The sequence below is a fragment of the Sinocyclocheilus rhinocerous genome, unplaced genomic scaffold (assembly GCF_001515625.1).
Source record: "Sinocyclocheilus rhinocerous isolate Xijiao unplaced genomic scaffold, SAMN03320098_v1.1 scaffold1333, whole genome shotgun sequence".
Lineage (NCBI taxonomy): Eukaryota > Metazoa > Chordata > Actinopteri > Cypriniformes > Cyprinidae > Sinocyclocheilus > Sinocyclocheilus rhinocerous.
Window position 1 is genome coordinate 946578 of NW_015625783.1, and position 16899 is coordinate 963476.

The 16899-nt window shown below is 37.7% G+C and overlaps 3 protein-coding genes across 13 annotated transcripts in view; all 3 read left to right on the top strand.

Annotated features, from left to right (window-relative positions):
• The window catches only part of LOC107706396 (rho guanine nucleotide exchange factor 1-like), a 46445-nt gene extending 38336 nt beyond the window's left edge, over positions 1-8109 (top strand). For 8 of the 10 annotated variants that reach the window (XM_016510106.1, XM_016510136.1, XM_016510123.1 and 5 more), the window contains 18 exons: positions 19-174; positions 371-561; positions 676-822; positions 938-1020; positions 1153-1278; positions 1397-1511; positions 2084-2184; positions 2869-2943; positions 3031-3106; positions 3230-3397; positions 3480-3567; positions 3706-3822; positions 3951-4009; positions 4102-4245; positions 4340-4447; positions 4708-4880; positions 5018-5118; positions 5241-8109. In XM_016510106.1, the coding sequence (XP_016365592.1) occupies positions 19-174; positions 371-561; positions 676-822; positions 938-1020; positions 1153-1278; positions 1397-1511; positions 2084-2184; positions 2869-2943; positions 3031-3106; positions 3230-3397; positions 3480-3567; positions 3706-3822; positions 3951-4009; positions 4102-4245; positions 4340-4447; positions 4708-4880; positions 5018-5092 (2002 nt within the window). In that variant the 3' untranslated portion in view covers positions 5093-5118; positions 5241-8109. The remainder of the gene's footprint in view (positions 1-18; positions 175-370; positions 562-675; positions 823-937; positions 1021-1152; positions 1279-1396; positions 1512-2083; positions 2185-2868; positions 2944-3030; positions 3107-3229; positions 3398-3479; positions 3568-3705; positions 3823-3950; positions 4010-4101; positions 4246-4339; positions 4448-4707; positions 4881-5017; positions 5119-5240) is intronic. The other 2 variants (XM_016510148.1, XM_016510155.1) reach the window with 1 other exon arrangement.
• Positions 8110-8925: 816 nt separating this feature from the next.
• Positions 8926-11520, top strand: LOC107706513 (B-cell antigen receptor complex-associated protein alpha chain-like). The gene is made up of 5 exons (XM_016510254.1): positions 8926-8929; positions 9765-10109; positions 10986-11101; positions 11254-11313; positions 11385-11520. The coding sequence occupies exons 1-5, from the start codon at positions 8926-8928 to the stop codon at positions 11499-11501; spliced, it is 642 nt and encodes a 213-aa protein (XP_016365740.1). The 3' UTR covers positions 11502-11520.
• Positions 11521-11960: 440 nt separating this feature from the next.
• LOC107706458 (hormone-sensitive lipase-like) overlaps positions 11961-16899 on the top strand; it is a 33638-nt gene continuing 28699 nt past the window's right edge. For both annotated transcript variants that reach the window (XM_016510173.1, XM_016510180.1), the window contains exon 1: positions 11961-12122. In XM_016510173.1, the coding sequence (XP_016365659.1) occupies positions 12035-12122 (88 nt within the window). In that variant the 5' untranslated portion in view covers positions 11961-12034. The remainder of the gene's footprint in view (positions 12123-16899) is intronic.

The following is a 16899-nucleotide window of genomic DNA, read 5'->3' on the forward strand; positions in this document are numbered from 1 at the left end:
CTTCTCTTGGGTGTTCAGGAATGTGCGCCGCAGCGAGAGCCTTTGCGTGGAGCGCCGTCACTCTCGCCGTAGTGGCTCTACCCGGGCCAAGCAGTCTCGCTCCCGTAGCGACGTGGACCTGCAGTCAACCTCTACCTCTCACCCCCTCTCACCCTCCCCACAGCATTCAGTCTCGTAAGGCAAAGACTAACCATCACTCACACTTAGAAACACTCATACACACACTGTCCACAGGAGACAGCAGCAGAAGGGGCTTCTCAGTAACTGATAGAATCCAGAGATTGTAATCATCACTACCTTAACAATTTTTTTTACAATGCTGAACACGTATGTATCCCTTTTCAATTTTTTCCCTTCATTTGTCTCTTAGTGCGGAAGGTGGATTGTTGCCTGACGGCCTCGTCACTGGTCCTGCTTTTGGCCCCTTCCCTCAGCAGGAGGAAATGGAGCCCCGTCTCCTGGAGCTCGAGCAGGACCCGCCCAACTGGAGGGGCCTTGCTTCTCCCGAGGACCTGAAAAAACTGAGCAAGAAGGAAATCAAAAGACAAGAAGTCATCAATGGTAATACAAGCAAGAATGTTGAAAAACTATTCGTACGTTCAGTGCCTTATTTTGTGTAATCTGCTATGAAGCAGGGTGCAATGATGAACATATTTTTCTCTCTGTGTCTGTTAGAGCTGTTTACGACAGAGCACGCTCATGTCCGTATGCTGAGTGTATTGCAGACTGTGTTTTCTCGTCCGCTGGAGAGGGAAGAGATTATGAGCATGACTGAGCTGGCCACCATCTTCCCCAGCCTTGATGAGATCATAGAGATGCACTGTACGTATCCACTTCAAATATATTAATGCACTGAAATCTGCATGGCTTTAAAAGATTTTGATGGTCCTTCAATTATAAACAGCCTTGAAATAGCTTAAATCCATTCTTTTTCTAGATGCTTTCTATGAGAACCTGAAAAAAATGCGTCAGGAGGATAAGTACATTGTCAAATTCATAAGCACGCCACTTCTCAACAGGGTAAGTAGCTTAGAGTGTGCTAAATGCTAGTTTTTCATGTTCTTTCTCAACACTGTGTCATTCAGCATTTCAACTTGACAAAATGAACTTATATTAGCTGTTACACGAATAGACGTGTCTCTATCTCTGTAGTTCAGTGGATCAGAAGGAGAATGGTTTCAGAAGCTCACCGCACGCTTCTGTAGCTACCAGTCCTGGGCTCTGGAGCAGATAAAGAGCAGACAGAAGAAGGATCCCCGTTTTAATGCTTTCATACTGGTACATTTACACTTAAAACACTGTTTTCCATGGTATTGCAACTGTTCGCCAGTCAACATTTCTGGAGGCTAGGCATCTCAAAATGTCTTTAATTAAATGTTCTGTGTTTGTGTTGTAGGAGGCAGAGAGTAAGCCACAATGTCGGAGGCTACAGCTAAAGGATATCATTCCCACCGAGATGCAAAGACTAACCAAATATCCTCTTCTGCTGGAAAACATTGCCAAGAACACAGGTAAGTGTTTTAAATCTAATCCTACTTTATTTCCATAAAACCTTTTGTGCAAATTGTGCAAAACACTTGCTAAACCATTGCAAATTGCAAAGTAAATAACACATTAAAAATATTACAAATATAAAATGATCAGTTTAACACATTGATTTTCTCAATTAAATCAAATTCACTTGAGTTCAAAAGCTTGGGGTCAGTAAGATGTTTTTTTATATACTTTTATTTCACTACGATAATCATTTAGCATGATTGAATTGATCAGAATTGACAGTAAAGAGTAAAGACCTTTACATTGTTACAAAAGATTTGCTGTTATTTTGAACTCAATTCATCAAGGAATCCTAAAAAAATGTATCTCGGGTTCCACAATTCTGTTGATGATAAAAAGCTTTACTTGAATCAAATCAGCATATTTGAATGATTTCTGATGGATCATGTAACACTAAACACTGGAGTAAAGGCTGCTGAAATGTTTTGCCATCACAGGAATAAATAAGCATTAATAAATAAGCAAACAAAAGAAATGCAATATATTAGACAAAAACTGGTGTATAAACAATGTCCATTTCTCACAGATGATAAAGCAGAAAAAGAGAACATTAACCAAGCAGCAGAATCCTGCCGTAAGATCCTCAACCATGTCAATGAAGAAGTCAAACTCATGGAGAACCTGCTGGTGAGAATTCAGTAGAAGTTCCTTCAGATTAATATGGTCTACTGTAAGGATGTGTGGTATGGCAGTATCCAGGCATTACTACATTCCAGCATGTTGTGATGTATGTATTTAGCATGATACTGTATTAAAGAGATAGTTCACCTAAAAATAAAAATTCAGTCATTAATTCCTCACCCTCATGTCATTCCAAACCCGTAAGACCTTCGTTCATCTTCGGAACACAAATTAAGATATTTTTTTAAAGCTATGAGAATATTTTTTGTGCGCAAAGTAAGCAAAAATAATGACTTTATTCAACAATTTTTGTTTTCATTGTGAACAAAAAGTATTCTCATAGCTTCATACAATTACGGTTGAACCACTGATGTCACATGGACTATTTTATCGATTTCCTTACTACCTTTTTGGACCTTGAAAGTGGTAGTTGTGTCTTTGTCTATGGAGGGTCAGAAAGTTCTTGGATTTCATCAGAAATATCTTAATATGTTTTCTGAAGATGAACAAAGGTCTTACAGGTTTGGAATGGTAAAAGGGTGAGAATTTTCATTTTTGGGTGAACTTTACCTTTAAATTGTTCATACTGTGATATAGCCCACCCTATATGGATCATAATCTCTAATATGCATTTTCCCAACCACCACTCTCATTTTTTTTCCCCTAAATATCTGCCCATCTTCAACTCAGATTTTGAAAGACTACCAGCGCCGGCTGGACACCTCAGGACTGAAACCGAGCAATGACCTCTACAGTGAGTACAAGGTGAGAAATATCTTAATGCCTCATGTGTATGTTACTAATGCAGACACTCTGGGGCTGAAATGATCCACTCTTTTCTTTGTTCATCAGAACATTGATCTGACCACCAGAAAGATGCTGTTTGAAGGACCTCTGACATGGAGGGTGACCAAGGAGAAAGCGATCGGTAACCCCCGTCGACACATTCCCCAAATTACAAATACAATGACAAATGAGTTTATTTGCTTTCAGTGCTTCCATAATCAAGAATTCAGCCTCTTACTTACCCTATTTTTGTGTGTATTTGTAGATGTGCACTGTGTTTTGCTGTCAGACCTGCTGGTCTTGCTTCAGAAGCAGGATGATAAGATGGTTTTGAAGTGTCAGAGCAAAAGCAACATCGCCGTTCAGGAAGGCAAACAGATGCTGAGTCCAATCATCAAACTAGAATCTGTTTTTCTCAGAGACGTGGCCACTGGTGAGTGAGTTTAGGTGAATTAGCATGTTGTATTCTGAAGAACGTGAGTCTGATCTACAGTTACTTTTGTTCTTTCCATCAGACCCAAAGGCCCTCTACGTCATCTTCACCTGGGACAGCGGAGCACAGATCTATGAACTAGTGGCTCAGACCGTCGGGGAGAAGAAAAAGTGAGTGTGTGAACCATATAAAGCCATTTCAATGAAACACTTACCCGAATGACTGACCGGCAGATCATATGAAATCCTGCTTCAAAATTGAAATCCAAAACATGTAATTTGACACTCACAGTCTGTTTTATGCTCCAGTTGGACAGAGGTGATTAAATCTACAGTTGACGAGTTGAAGAAAAGGGGCGGGAATAAGCTGAAAAGAGACAGAGGTGGCAGCATGCCTAGCAGCGCCAGTGGACCTGCATACGGCCCGTGAGTGTGTTTTTGGCAAATAGCAAGGCCCCATAAGAGTAATCGGGCATCCTTTTGAAGGTGGCATTGAACTAGCAAACTCGAAGCTAACTTCAGTCATTAAAACTCTTTCCATTTCTTTTCTCCAGTTTGCAGCCCCCACTTAGCCCCACTGAGAACGGAGGAGACCTGTTGAAAAGTCGCGGTGGTGAGACTTTTGGCTCTTGGAAACAGATATTAAGTCTGTCCAAGTAATTTTACCGTGGTATTATAATGTGACTGTGTTTTATTTCACCATAGGGCGATTTAAAGACAGTCTTACTGATGAGAAGAGTAGAGAAACTGATTCTTCACTCATAGACTACCTAGCGGCCAATGGTTTTGACCTGCTCAGCCATAGCCACGCTCCTCCAGAGAAGTCTGCTATTGGTGCTTTGGATGAAGGTCAGAATGTGTCATTTTATGCAGGTCAAGCAGTGAACACATACAATTTCATGCTGTACTTGTTTTTTTTTTTTTGCTTGTATACCTCTCACAGTCATGTATTTGAAGAGGCTATTGGTCGGGAGTATTAGTCTGTCAGATGACTCTCAGACTCTTGGGGAAAATGGAGGGATGGCCCCTGAAAGCCAGGAGGCAGATGGAGGTCAGTCGTCAGGAACTGCACACATATTGCTTCAGGTTTATAGCTGACGAGGTTCAACCTCACACTTAATCATAGTACAGTAAGTACAGCTGTGCTGAATACCTGAGTTCCTGAATAAGTTCAGCATGCAAAAAGAAGAAATGTACTTAAAAGTCTTACAAACAGCCTGTCATTTATTCAAATTCTAAAAGAAAAGATGGAAGACGGTCATACATTTTGATATTGATATTGAGATCCCCAATGCTTTTTTTCCTCCTCAGTGGAGGAATCCAGCACAGAAGGTAGAACTGAAGGAGAAGAGAGTGGGGGAGATGGAGGGAATAAAGGAGAAGAGGAAAGAGAGATCAGCGCTCCTCTAGTGCTTTCTCAGGAACGCTTGGAGGAGGTGCAGAAGAGACTGCAGACACTTGGGGAGCAATTGAAGAGACTGCAGGTGAGGTGAAAGCAATTGCATTTGTGAAAGAGAACAGGGTCCGTTCTTCAGTTCTTGAAGAGGAGAAAAATTAGGGGGCTTCATCTGAACGAGGTGCCCCAAGTAATACGCATCTCTGGTGTTGTGTTTGTTCCAAGGCTGTCGAGGAGGACCATTATAAGTTGCAAGAAGCTCTTGCTAAATATTCACTTCAGGGGGGCCACTACAACTGAGAAACATCACAACCTGCTGTTACAAGGTACTACCACATACTTAATACAAAACCATTTTTTTATATGTATCATCTTCATTTTTATATAGCACCATTCTTTTTGTAAGTATAGCAATTCAGTTTCTATCATCTGTCTTGTTTGTCCTCAGATCACTGCATGTGCTGGACTCGAGACTTGTTTTCGAGGGATTCGCTGATTGACTAATTCTGCCTGAATGTTCCTGCTCTATCTCTTCTCTCTTCTCAACTGTCCTTTCTGAAGATTGTCAGCAGGCCTCCAGCACTTTCCATGCCACTGAGAAATGAAATGAAGTGGGTGTTGTGAAATTATAGTGATCCTTAACCTTGAATGAGTGCGTATGTGTTTCTGTTGAGAAGTATGAGAGACAGTCTTGCCAAAAGATGCCAAAGAAATGTGCAACACCTAGAGAGATTCCAGAGCGAAATGCTACGAGTGCATGTGAAAGCACTGTAACATACACAAACATGTGCACACACACACACACAACGATAAACTTGTCTAAGCATGTCAAAAGTAATTTAGTACCAAAAGACTATCTATATTCATAGAAAAGTATAGTTGCATCTTTGTCTGTTTCTCAGAATGTACTTTAGTCAGGTCATTTAAGCAGAATATGTGCCCTTTCATTTTTTTATTACGCATTTCAAGATGTTCACTCATCCTAATAATTATTACCGTACTATATTACATGTATTTTCAAAAATAATAGATATTCAAAAGGAGATATGTCGATTTTTAGCAGAGTATTGAGCCGTTGTAGCATGCATTGCAGTAAAATGGAGAGTAAAACATGGACTTTTTTTTTTTTAACCCTGTTTTGGTTTTGATTTGTCTTCTTACCAGAAGTTCTATTGTTGCTCTGTGAGTGAGAAAAGAAGTGCTAAGTAGGATAGATCAACAGATGGATGAGCAGAGGAAGTAGAGAGAAGGTTTGAGGAAGGTGGGCTTGCTTTGTTATGCCTAACCCCTCTGAAGTGAAATCAAGGCAAGCATTGATGTCAAGAAATGTCGTCAGGGTTTGACATTGTGGGTGTGAGGAAATATGCACGTATTACGTCGCATTTTGAATGACCAGCTTGCAGGAACATCCACACGTCGGTGCTGTTTAAACGTGAAGCATGCACAGTGTATAGCGTTCTCTAACTCGGGTGTTGCAGATTGTACTCTGGTAGGTCGACCCAGATCGTATGATAATCATCACACATTGCCTATTTTTGTGCACTATGCAAATTCTGTTTCAGTGGCTGTAAAACGCATCGGTCATTTCAGATAATTACGTTTTTTTCTACCTTTATGTTCTACAGTTCAGTTTGCAAAATTATAGTTTTTCCTGTAATTGCTTGTCATTGTTTCTCAGTTTATTTTATTTTATGGAGTAGTTTTCTTTGTAAGCAGGACCAAAGAAATGATATTGGTACAAAGTTTAGATATGAAAACACATTTGCCTTGCATGGGAAGGTCAGTTGTCAATTGGAATAACTTACTGAGGGGGTCCAAACTAGTTGCCCACCCCTTTCCAAACTCCGAGCGTTCGCCTTAGCTGCTGGATCAACCCACAAAAAGGTGAAGTGGATGGATTGGCTTATAATCCTATTTAAGACAGAAGGAATTAAGTTGGTTCAGAATTGAATTGCAGTAGGAGTAATCGAGAAGTATATTTATTCTCATTATCAGTCCATGTTTTTTCCAGCTTAACGGCCCAGCTTTTTCTCTCCTGCTCTCCTTATCTAATTATGAAACCAGACCACAGACAATCAGGCACTTGCAGGGGTTTAAAATGATGTTATATCTCAGAGTTCAGAGACAGGAACACAAACTGTAGTTTTTAATAACTGTAATTATTTCCATGTATTCATGATGCTACTGCAACAGGTCTTTCTACCCTCGACCGACTTCCAAATTTATGCAACTTATTTTACCTTATTTGTTACATAATGTGATTTATATTCATTTTTACGTTGTAATTGTGTTGATAATATTGATTTCTGTAAGGCCTTGGTTCCTTTTCCTGCTGTTTTCCCAGCTGATTTCCTTCGCAAAATGGTTTACCAGAACAATTTGCTAGAAGTCTTGCATTCTGGGCAGCAGTGTTGGTCCTAGTAAATGTCAATAAGACCTTTTGTTCATTTTCATAGCCTTTTCCTTTTAGAAGTAGCAAATGAAACTGTTTAAAGTTTGGTAATGAAACTATCATGGTGCAAGATCTGTTCTACCTACTTCACTTTCCTTCAGTCCTTTTGCACATTTTTTTTCATTCTCGATTGCTTGAATGGGTGGTTTATTCATTTTCTTTGATTCTGTTCTTTTGGTTTTCTTAGAAAATTATGTAATTACCATACTATGCATTGCTTGTTATATAAGAAGGACTGAGAGAGACAAAGTACACCCTTAACCAGAACAACTATAAAAGGCTTCACTGAATTTCGCTTTTATGGCAAGAGTCTTATTTTTGATGTGGAACTAACCACAGTTTAGATTCGGTTAGAAAGTGTGTTTCAAATTGAGCCTTCAACTTTTGATAATTGATAAGACAGGGTTTTGGGTGTGGTGTCATTCTCTCTCATTCCTTGAACTTTTCATATGTATCTGTCACATATATGTATACATAGTGATATATCTGTATGTTTAAATCTATTTATAGGGTGCCTTGTGCAGATTGGGTTTGTTTTAATTTCTAAAGGGCTCTTTTAGTCCAACTGACGGGCACGGGCATACTTGCCTTCTCCTCATTTAGCGATGCTCAGTGTTAAATATTAATCTGATATTTTGCTCCAGACCCGCCAATTTATAGCAGTTCCACTCATTTGTTGTTCTTAAAAATTGCCGAGTGCTTAGTACTGAGTACTCTTTTTTAGATCTTTTAAACCTTCTGCAATCCATGACTGTCTTTTATGTAATCTGTGTACAGGAGTCCACTCATTACAGGCATTCCATTGCTGTCTGTCTATATAAATGATTATGCAAGGACTATTCTGTGTATTTGGGCTTTGATTTTATATGTAAGATACATAAGAAAAATGTAGGTACGTTTTTTGTTTTTTTAATAAATGATCAAAAATGACTTGAGCTTGTATTGTTTTTATTTTTAACAGCATTCGGTTGATATTAACAGATTACCACATTATCCAAAAAAAAAGAGAAGAATGTACAGAGGTTGGACTAAATAATGTGAACATCCATTATTATGGGGTTAATATAATTTATACTGGGTACAGTAAAAAAAATCCAATTATCTTCCAATAATCTTTATCCAATTATGATGTCTATATTCTCTAGTTTGTGTATAGTATAAGTTGTTTAGTACAAATTGTGGGGAAAATGGGTGACTTGTTATGACTTCCAAAAATTAATGAAAATGTATGGGAGTCTGTTTAGCCGGAGTGTCTGTAACCTTAACGGCCCAGTTTGTTTGGTGTTTTACGAACAACAGTCTTTATGATTATGACTGCGTACACAAAGCCTGGCAAGACTAATCAGAGAAGAATAGTGGATGAAAACTGAAAGTGAATGATAGGGGCCAAACAATGCAGAACTTCTGCAGCAGAGTGTCAGCAAGCTTCCAAATTCGCCTTGAAGACCATGTTTCCACAAAAACTGACTACAGTAGGCAGTTTTGGAGATAATGGTGAGAAGCAGATTCCCTCCTCCAACATCTGTAAAGCAACTGGCAGATGTTTTTGTAGTCAACATTAAACTAGAGACTATTCAAAAGTTCTTTTCTAAGAAGATTCAAAGCTGTTTTAAAGGCATATATGGTGGTAAAACACCTGAATGTTCACATTATTCTGTTCACCAAAAACTGAAATAGAAGAATGGGTGAGTGTAGATGATACAGGAAGAGAAGACAAACACTTGAACGGCATATTTACTGATGAGCAGCAAGAGGGTTTTTGAAAGGTTATCTGGTTTATCTGGTCATTTTCTTGTGTTTCTGGGCAGGTAAGCATTAACATATATTTCATGTGTGTATGTAATGTTAGTTTTATTGTAAAATTCTAATATTTGTTAAGCATTTGTTATAATTAACTGGTTTTATAGTAATCTAAGCTCTCTTTGATCACCAAAAAATATATGTAGGCCTATATGTATAGAGAAATTTAAATTTAGTTTTTCGACAGCATACCATTTCAAATTCAGCAATAAACTTTTTATCTCCTACAAAAGAACAAAGTACACAAAGTTTCCATCTGCACGTCTATGTTCTGCTTCAGTGAAGCTGATTTCCTCTCAGAGCAGCTGTTACAATTGGCATCTTATTGCTACCAGTCTAGATATTTCACCAGTTTTTACATCTTTGTCTTTTTCAGTGTGACTTACAATTTTAAGGGTCTAATTTAATTTTACACTGTATTAAGTAGCTTTTCACATGACAAGTCTTGTCTATACAGCTTTTTGTGGGTGGGAAGTGTTCAGTTTAGCTAATAGATTTAAACATGCTGATATCATGTGGATTGAAGTTAATGCCCCTTGGGGGGAAATTAAAGATATATGTTAAGCTGCTTTTATGTTAGAGGGTTTTAATCACATATAAGCAAATCTTAAAGAAACCCCCCACTGTGGACTGTTTTACACTCAAATACTTTTTTGTGCTGTTGTGTCACCCAATGTTAGAGCATATTATTATATGGTTTTTGGTTTTATTGTCCTTAAGTTGTTGCTAACGCTGGTTTTGAAGACCTGAAACTGGAGGCAGATAAGCCGTTGGTGCGTGCGGCTCTCTTCCATGAAGCCACCATCCGCTGCTGCTACCGCTGGAATAAGAGTCCCCATGTCACCTGGATCATGAATATTCACACCACCAATGGAACCACAATGCTCAGCTTAGTAAATCTGTCCAACAATCTGATGAACAAGACAACAGAACTAACAGATGGAGTCACATGCCATTTGCTGTTTTTCAAGAGGGTCCGTCTCAATTATACCGGCTTGTACCAGTGTAAACTGAATTATAACTCTCTTCACATCTTTACCCATGGTACCTTTCTTCAAGTATACAGTGAGTCAGACCACAGTTATATGTTTAATATGCTTAATTTTATTTCTCGTCAGTATCACTGTAAAAAAAAAAAGACCAAGACCACTCGCTCACCAAGTCTGCACTTATTTGATCAAAAAATACAGTAAAAAGAGTAATTTTGTGAAATATTACAATTTACTCAATTTAATTTCATCAGCCATTGCTCTACTGAACCTTCGTTTGGTGCTCAAGAAACATTACTTGTTATGGAAACAGTGAACTTTTTCCCTGGATTCTTTGATTGATAGAAAGTTCAAATGAACAGTATTTGAAATAGAATTACTTTTGTAACAAAGTCTTTACTGTCACTGTTGATTAATTTACTGCCTCCTTGCTAAAAAAAAAAGTATTATCTTTCAAAAACAATCTTACTGGCCTCAAACTTTTGAACAGTAGTCTATAATAAATCTATAATAAATACGGTATATACACTTACAGTTATGCATTTTAATGTAATACATAATCTGATGTATAGGCCCACTGTCTACCTATTTATTCTTAATTGCATAAATATGAAAGTCATAAACATAACAATGTTTACACTCATGCTCTCTAAGAGGTCGCATTGTGCAATAATCCCCACAAATCATTCAATTGGCTGAGTTAGGCAAACACAAATAACCCATTCAATGACATAAACCCAAATTCCTCTCATTCATGCTAAGTTTGTGTTTCTTAACTCTCTTTATATACACACATGCAGGTTTTACTATCAGAGGAAGTGAAAGTTTCAGCTCTTTTGGCCTCTATTTTTGTCTGTTTGTTTCATTTTTCTCTAACCTTTTTAAGACAATGGTCCATGGTCAGTTTGATCTACTTGTCATTTCTGAAAAGTCTTCAGGTCTCTTTAATTAGAACCATTGCAGAAGACCTTGAACCTCAGCGAGAGTGTGAAGAACAGCATCATTACAGCAGAAGGGGTGTTGCTGCTGATGTGTGTGTTGATCCCTGGCACCATGCCCCTCTGTAAGGTCAGACACAATGATCGTGTAATGTTGATTTAATGTTGATTCTGCATATTGGATGCATTCCAGACAGAAATCTGCACCACAAACAACATTAAACAAACAAATAAATAAAGTGATTCCATGATGATGATAGACGTTCAACTTTATTCCTCTAGTCAAAGAGGCTGAATGAACTGGAGAGGAAGAAAGGAAGGGAGGAGGAGAATATCTATGAGGTATGTCTATTCCCACTACATTTTCTTTTCTTATTAGCATGCTGCGTATTCACAAAAGTGACCTTCAGCAGGGTCTAAACCAGGATGACTGCAACTCAGCTTACCATCAAATTCAACGCACCAATCAGCAAGGCCCCTATCAGGATGTGGCCAACTGTGGAGAAGACATTCAACTGGAGAAGCCATAGCTGGAGCTGGAGAAACAGGAAAAGGAACCAGAAAGACAGTCAAGGGAAAAGTGAACTCTGTGTATTACTTGTCGTAATTTCATGAGCCTGCTGTCAATATGTCTTTGCATCTCTTTATTAGTTTGAAGATAAGCTTGTTTGTATTTTGCAGTGGTAAATCAAATATATCTGCTAATGGTTTGAATGAATTGTATAAAACATTTAGCATTTTGATGAATGTGGCCTTTTAAGTGTGTCCTGAGGAACATTCCAAATAAATAAATAAATAAATAAATGCACTGGATACTTAAATTGGCAATTAAAGAAAATACATTAGAGAAACTGGCATATTTATTTTATTGTATTGCATTTTGACGTTGTAGGAGTGTCATTTGGCTCAATGTGGGCAGCGTGATGGGCAGTACTATGAAGTGATAGGTGCTTTGATTATTCTCTGACACGTTATTGGCTGTAGATTTTGATGTGGGCGTGACCGCCTGTAAGGTAAGTCCAGACAGAACAGAGGGGGAGGTAATCATTCGTGTTTGAGGAAGATGGCGTCTGCAAAGAAGTCTGGGAGGGGTGTTCTTGAAAAAGCAGTAAACAGAAGACGCTCGTCAAAACACAAAGAGGGTCCAATAGGTATATTCTCATTTAATAAACATAACCGCTTTATTTGGGGGGCGAGTTGTCGCTTGTAAATGACATCCGCGCTCCAGGTTAGTTAGTTCCAGAAGTGTCAGAAGATTAAAGCCCGAGCGCTTACTGTACAGTAATGCTGGTACAATGTAGCACATCGTATAAACACTGTTATTTCCTTACTAATATGTAAACATAGGTTTTAAAATGTCTCATATGTTTGCCAACAGGTTTGAATTACGTTTGAACTATGTTGTGCTATGCAATACGTCGGCTACGGTAACTGTAACACTGTAGTGTAGTGTTACAGTTATGCATTAATGACATTTCTAGTTAAGGATGACATTTTATTCAAAGTGTGTTGACAGCACGTTTTAGACAGGAGAGAATATACATACGTTTGAATGACATGTGAGTATTTGCCTAAACTTTGCTGCAATACATCAGGATATGCTTTAGGATGCCTGACTCATGAATGATCTAGATTGACGTCTGTCTGTGTGGTTTTAAGCTTATATTCACAGTAAACGTGTGTAGTAAGTGTAGATGCTCTTAAAGGGATAGTGCACCCAAAAATGAAAAATCTATCATTTACTCACCCTTGTGTTGTTCCAAACCTGTATGACCTTCTTTTGTTTTGTGGAAGGATGTTTTGAAGATTGTTGGTAACCAAACCATTTTGGTGATCATTGACTTCCACTGTATGGATAGAAAAAAAACACTGAGATATTTACCAAATTATCTTCATTTCAATCATGACAACTCTCGGAAGATTTTAGCATGGTGATGGATATGACAATGTTAAAGGGGTCATATGATGTTGCTAAAAAGAACATTATTTTGTGTATTTGGTGTAATGAAATGTGTTTAATATGCGGTTTAAGGTTCAAAAAACACATTATTTCCCACATACTGTACATTACTGTTTCTCCTCTATGCCCCACCTTTCTGAAACGCGTCGATTTTTACAAAGCTCATCGTTCTGAAAAGCGAGGTGTGCTGTGATTGGCCAGCTATCCAGTGCATTGTGATTGGCTGAATACCTCAAGCATGTAACAGAAATGTTACGCCCCTTACCATACTGTGATGCCTTGTCCCGGAGCATGACAACTCTCGGAAGATTTTAGCATGGTGATGGATATGACAATGTTAATGTATTTGGTCTTGGCAGAATAGATCTGCTACGCTGCTGCTGAATTGCTGCTGCTGTTGGTTATTGCTGTAGTTGTAGATTATTGCTGCTGCTGCAAGCATGTACAGGAACTTGCAACTGACAATGCATATGGCGATACGGGAGGGTTTCAGAGAAACTCTGAAAGCGCACTGCAGGAATCTCAAGTGAATGCTAGCCAGCCATATAAATGCAAGGCAGTAAGCTCATTGGCTGCATATGCATCATGAACCAATCAGTATGCCAAGTCATTTAACTCTCTGAATATCATCAGTTACGTTAACAACCCGTCAGCCTGCACCATCTAGAGTTTCATGACTGAACTATATATTTATCTTCCACAAAAGAAAGGTTTTGTAAAACGGCACAAGGCTAAGTAAAGTATCTTGACGCCGCTTTAGACCTCATTTAAAAGCAGCTGTTGGCCACTTTGGCCTTTCAAATAACCTTTTATTTCACCACAGTGTTATGGAGATGGTTTCCATGTTCTCTGTATTGCAATGGCCAGTACATCACTGACTGTCTGGGTTTCAGGTTTTTACCATAGACCCCTGCCTTGTCTAGGGATCAGTGAGAGGATTCGCCATAAAAGCCTCAATCAGCCATTTTAACCGAGTTCTCAGATGTGCAGAAGAACATTATGAAAAGATCTGTAGTCTTGTACATTCATATATTAACCATACATTTGTATGTGTAGATAAGTTGTTTACTTGCTGCTGTCAGGTTTGGATGAGAGTGAGAGGAAACTCTTCACTGATGTCAGGGCCAGTGCATTGTTTTTCTTTTCCTGTTGAGATGATTTTACCACATTTGCAAAATAATCTGGGACAAAGATCTGCTCGGGGCCTTTCATTGTTCCTTATTGCCAGCTGAAAGAATAAAGGATGTGGTCCTAGATATACGTATGCAGAACGGAGAGAGAAAGTTCAGGTCTGCAACCCTCTACATTGCGAGTAAATCACTCGCATATGCGACTAAATCTTACTCTGGGCGACTAAATAATGACTAACATTAGCCATTGGCTAATAAATTCTTAGATTTTACACGCCAGTATGTGTGTGAGAGGCGTTCAACACAGATTTTCACTCGATAAACACGCTGACTGAGCGCTTGGTTAGTTTACTTTGGTTCACAAAGATTCTTTGTAGAAATGTGTGGTCTTTGACCCATGAGAATATTGGGAAATCCATCTGTATGCAAGCCTTTTGTAGTTTGTGATAAAAAATAAGATGGGTTTGTACCATAAAAAATCTGAGAAATTCTGATTTGCCAGCAGCTAATCTCCAGCAGTGAACTTTTGTAACCTAAATAGTGCAAACATTTTACATGAGCAATGTGACAAGTAGGGCTGAACGATTAATTGCATTTGCGATAATATCGCGATATGAAAAAGTTCGATTTTTCAGTCGCAGAGGCTGCGGTTGCATGTGTATATATTTAACAATAATAAAGAAATAGGCCTATTTCTAGTTATTTCAAATGTCTATTTATATTTCAAAAGTATGCTTCTGTTTTGAAAGTTGAGCATTTGTTCTCATTTCTAGCCAGATGAGAACATTTAAACACACTAAGAACATCCGTTGCTATTTTCTTTTGATCTTCCACTTTTTTCCTATTCCAATAGATAGTTCGGCATTTGAAAATGTATGAAGAAGTAATTTCCTCTTAAGAATTGATAGTCATAGGATTGGTTCTTTAGCATACTCACTTTGTATCATAGAGGTACATTCAAGTTTGTTATAAATATGGAGGTCAGTAGACAGTTAATATATTCTAAAGAATAATAATGTATATATATATTTTTTCATCCAATTTTAAGTTTGCGAGGAAACATTTGTATAGATGCGTATCAGTATGTTATCAGAGAATTTTTTCTATCAGTCTACATATCAGTTACATTACACTTTTAGTCATTTTTATTTCCTCTGTTTTTACACATTGATTTCCTTTGCTGTTATCCAACACTTGCTTAGCAAGTTAGTCTTTAAAGGGGTCCTATTATGCTTTTTCACTTTTTCAACTTTAGTTAGTCTGTAATGTTGCTGTTTGAGCATAAAAAAATCTGCAAAGTTGCAAAGTTCAAAGTCCACTTCAAAAGGAGATATTTTATTGAACAGAAATCACTTTTTCAAAAACTACAACGAACGACTCGTTTGGATCTAGTACACCCCCAAAACAAAATCAAGACTTTGTAAAAGAGCATAATAGGACCCCTTTAAAAAACACTAACAAGTAAAATGTATTAAAACATAAATGTTCTTTCTCATTTAAAATGAGGAAATTCACTTAGTCCTATAGCATTTACGATTTTAGCGTTAATAGATTTTTTTGTTTTTTATTGATATTATTTTTAATCTATGAAATAAAAATAATGATCTGTACTGTGTGTCTCTAGTTATTGAAGATGAACTTTTTAAATTAATGTCAGTGTTGTTTACTCTATAGTTGTTTTTAATATTATTTAATCAGAATTACATTTTAGTAATTGATTGACAGTATATTAATTATAGTAATTTATTATAAAGTGTGACATGCATATTACCATATCACAGTAAATTAATTAACATAATTTATTTACATTGTTAAATTAATATTTTGTATAAATAATTTTTTCTTAATTTAAAAGGCATTCTTATGCATTTAAATAGGCCTATACTTTACATTTTTAGCATTAATTGATGTTTAGTGTTTTATTTTTTCATTTAATTTATTTTTATTATCATCCATAGCATGAAAATATTTTTCTGTATCGGCCAGAATTTCAATATTGGTGCGTTCCTGGTTATTAAAGGTGGATTTATACTAATGTTACTTATGCTGAACATTGTTTACTGTGTAATTTCAACAGAAATACATTTTAGCAATTGATTTATTGTACAGTGCAACATGGATATTACTGTCTCACCATATGACCTAATACAATTGCCTAATACAATTTATGACCTCATTGAAGTATCATCTGTGTAATGCACCACTTTTGTTGTAGCAATGACAAAAACAATGTTTTAGAGGTCATTGTTTGTTTCTGTCTGAACCTTCTTGTGTCAAAGAGAGGTGGCAGTTTTGGATCGTTCAGTTAGGGTGAAGGTCACTGGCCGCCCCCTGGTGATACAACCAAGAGAGACAAAGGTTATTTAGGCAGTTGTGGTTTTGTAGAGGCTAGTTGGTCCTAGGACACAGTTAGCCTGGATCCTTTAAACGGCAAACACTGTGTGTGTGTGTGTGTGTGTGGCACATGTGTGCATGTTGCAGTGAGTAATTTGTTTTCATTGTACACTGCGTGAAAAGTCATCTCACCACAACAGAGGGACAGTTGGTATGGGAGAAAATAACAAAGCTGTTCTCTCCTGGGAATGAGACGAATGAGAATAAAGGAAGAAGAGTTCGCAGAAAAGAAGAGAGGATGAAATAGAAAGTGACAGAAAGTCACATTGTGATCTGAGGGGAAGACGAATGAGAGAAGAGTTCGCAGAAAAGAAGAGAGGATGAAATAGAAAGTGACAGAAAGTCACATTGTGCACATTGTGAGCGCACAAGGAGAGTTCTGACGAGGGTAACGTTCAGACTCTCCAGGGATCAGTCCCTGTGTGTGTATGTGCTGTATGTGCT

Bases quoted from the DNA above. Each gene is read 5' to 3' on its own strand.
- LOC107706513 (XM_016510254.1), top strand. The intron at 11,102-11,253 runs GTCAGACACAAT...TTATTCCTCTAG, and splicing joins GCACCATGCCCCTCTGTAAG to TCAAAGAGGCTGAATGAACT. The intron at 11,314-11,384 runs GTATGTCTATTC...GACCTTCAGCAG, and splicing joins AGGAGGAGAATATCTATGAG to GGTCTAAACCAGGATGACTG.